The sequence below is a fragment of the Squalius cephalus genome (genome assembly GCF_949319135.1).
Source record: "Squalius cephalus genome assembly, chromosome: 6".
NCBI classification, from domain to species: Eukaryota; Metazoa; Chordata; class Actinopteri; order Cypriniformes; family Leuciscidae; genus Squalius; species Squalius cephalus.
Genome location: NC_137127.1, coordinates 1,428,308 through 1,430,807, shown reverse-complemented (window position 1 = coordinate 1,430,807; position 2,500 = coordinate 1,428,308). Strand labels below are relative to the sequence as shown.

Here is a 2,500-nt window from a genome sequence, read left to right as displayed (position 1 = left end):
TCCTTTCCTCAATCCTATTGAGGAGTATTTCTCCGCTTGGAGGTGGAGAGTGTATGAGCATCGGGCTCAAGATCAGAGGTCCCTGCTCCATGCTCCATTACTTTATGTGTGTGAATGATAATGGTTACAATTTCCTTGGCAGTATGAGTGCAATGTGTGATGTCAAACCTTGGAGGCTACTCTTACCCTAAAATCCTATTTCTTTATTTCAGTTTTATACACAACTGTATTCTGTTAGCTAGACAAAAAACAGTACAGTAACCATTGTCAATGAAGGACTGGGCTAAGACTGAAAGGTGGACATGAGGAATATTTCAATGGTCCTCTGCCATAGTGACAAAACATCTAAACATTTTGACTTGCAGTGCTTACACAATGCCAAAGGGACGAAGCATTTTGGGGGCACTGACTGTTTAAATGAGAACGAAATTTACATTTGAGACATGAGTGAACTGTTTTGGGAGAGGTATGAACTTTTGCAGGTGAACCATGGTGTTGTGCCGAACCATCCACATTATTTTGGCAAAAGCACCAAGAGTGTTGAGAATGTCCGGTCTGTTTCAAGAAATGAGCCAAAGCAATTGAGAAGGATCTTTGCCATTTTCGTGGCACTGACTCTTTACATGGGAAAGGAATTTAGATTTGAAGCATGAATGAACAGTTTTGGGAGAGATATGAGCTTTTGCAAGTGAGCTATAGTGTTGTGCTGAACTTTAAGACTGTTTTGCCAAATGATCTTAGAGTTTTGAGAATGTAATTTCTGTTTAAAGAAATGAGCCAAACCAATGGAGAAAAACTGTAATATACATTGATATGAGTGATCACATGGATTTACACCTATATTGTGTTTATATAAAGCGTTCACAGGCAAATTTGCTTTATGTATTTCCCCGGCGTGGAAATCAGGCTCATATAAATGTGAGGAAACACGATTCCTGCTGCATGTTAATATCCATGATCACTGGATCTCTGGGAAGTTGTAAGGAACACTATATCGAGTCCAACCTTTAGTTTAAACTCAAGTTTTACACGCGTTTTCTCAGTTTCTCCCCTTAAATCCAGTCGCTCTGCAGCTCTTCTGCCGCTCAGTGATGTCAGTGCATTCCCTCTACAATGACATGGCTCTGTTATTGATTGACAGGGAAGGCGATACTCGAAGAGTTGCATTCTGGGCCGTGTTCTGATTGGCCAGGACGGTTCTGATGTGGGAAGCCAGCACTGGAGTGAGATGTGCAACCGGGCGCAGGTGGAGACGGCGTATTGGCATGAGCTCCAGCCTCACGCCTCATAGGCCAGCAGCGTTTGATTGACATGCCCCCGAACCAATCAGATTGCTCGCTGTGACAGCTCTGGAGGCCACTAACCGTGGGACCTGGTTTGAGGAGACTTTGTGCTGAACTTGTTTGCAAATATCCCTGCAGGGTGTCATGATTAGCTGATGATTTTGCACTAGTGAACGGGTCGGTCCCAGACATCAACACAGTGTCGGCCCAGATCCGGCCCACATCCGGCCCGTGTGGGTATATATAGACCTGCTATAAAAAAATGAACAAAATCTAATAAAAATCACAAAAACAGACAACAAAATTAATAAAAACTTAAACTAAATTTAAAATGAACATAAAATATAAAAGCTATAATAGTGATGCCAAAATAACTTCCTGTCGAATTTATGTCTTTAAAATGAGATAAAACAACATAATTCTTAAACAAGTGTTCCAGATGTGGGCCGGATCTGGACCGGGGTCCCGATGCTGTAAACTAAAACTAAAATGTATTCAATAATTGAAATAAAAAATAAAATAATATTAGTTGGAAAAACATACTTTAGTTAGAAAATTGGAAATGTTGTCTTGGCAACAAGCTGAAATAAGTTACGTAGTAAAATTACTAATCTTAATGTACGATCATGATTTTGTGGTATTTGTGGTTTTAGTGCTGCTTGTAGTGTTTGTTTCACTAGTTTATCTTGAACCGGAATGACACGTCAAATGAAGGAGAGAAGATTCCAGTTAAACTAAAGCAAACAGTTTCATTGATTTATTGTTTGTTTCACCTGTTGATCACTTCATGCTGTAGTTGCGATAAACTCTGCGTTGAAATGTAAGATTGCAAATCACATCTAGGAAACTAAGATGCAATCAAATATTCATGATTGGAGCCTTGGACTCATGATTAAAAATCTGATAAAAATGAACTTCAACGCATCAGTTTAAATGATAGCAGAATCATGTATTTTGAGATCCAGCTATTTATAAACCTCCAAATGCTCACGGAAGAGTAAATGGAAGCCACAGACTGTATTTTAATGCAATTGCATGCTTGCAGAATGGCCTTAATGTGTCTGTCGCTTTCTGAATATTTGTCTTTCTGCATTGGATGAAGATTTTAATGCGCAGACCGAGTGTATTCAGTGAAGTCGAGAATGAACACACTGTAATGCAAACGTGTTGAGCTAATGCTGGTTTAAAATGAATGAGCTCCAATATGAAAGAATGAT

General features: G+C 39.4%; 1 protein-coding gene across 2 annotated transcripts in view; it reads left to right on the top strand.

The window, feature by feature from the left end:
- Positions 1–1,652, top strand: part of LOC307160055 (uncharacterized protein) — a 99,586-nt gene extending 97,934 nt beyond the window's left edge. For both annotated transcript variants that reach the window (XM_079873861.1, XM_079873862.1), the window contains exon 5: positions 1,142–1,652. In XM_079873861.1, coding sequence (XP_079729987.1) covers positions 1,142–1,291 — 150 coding nt within the window. In that variant the 3' untranslated portion in view covers positions 1,292–1,652. The remainder of the gene's footprint in view (positions 1–1,141) is intronic.
- The last annotated feature ends 848 nt before the right edge of the window (positions 1,653–2,500 follow it).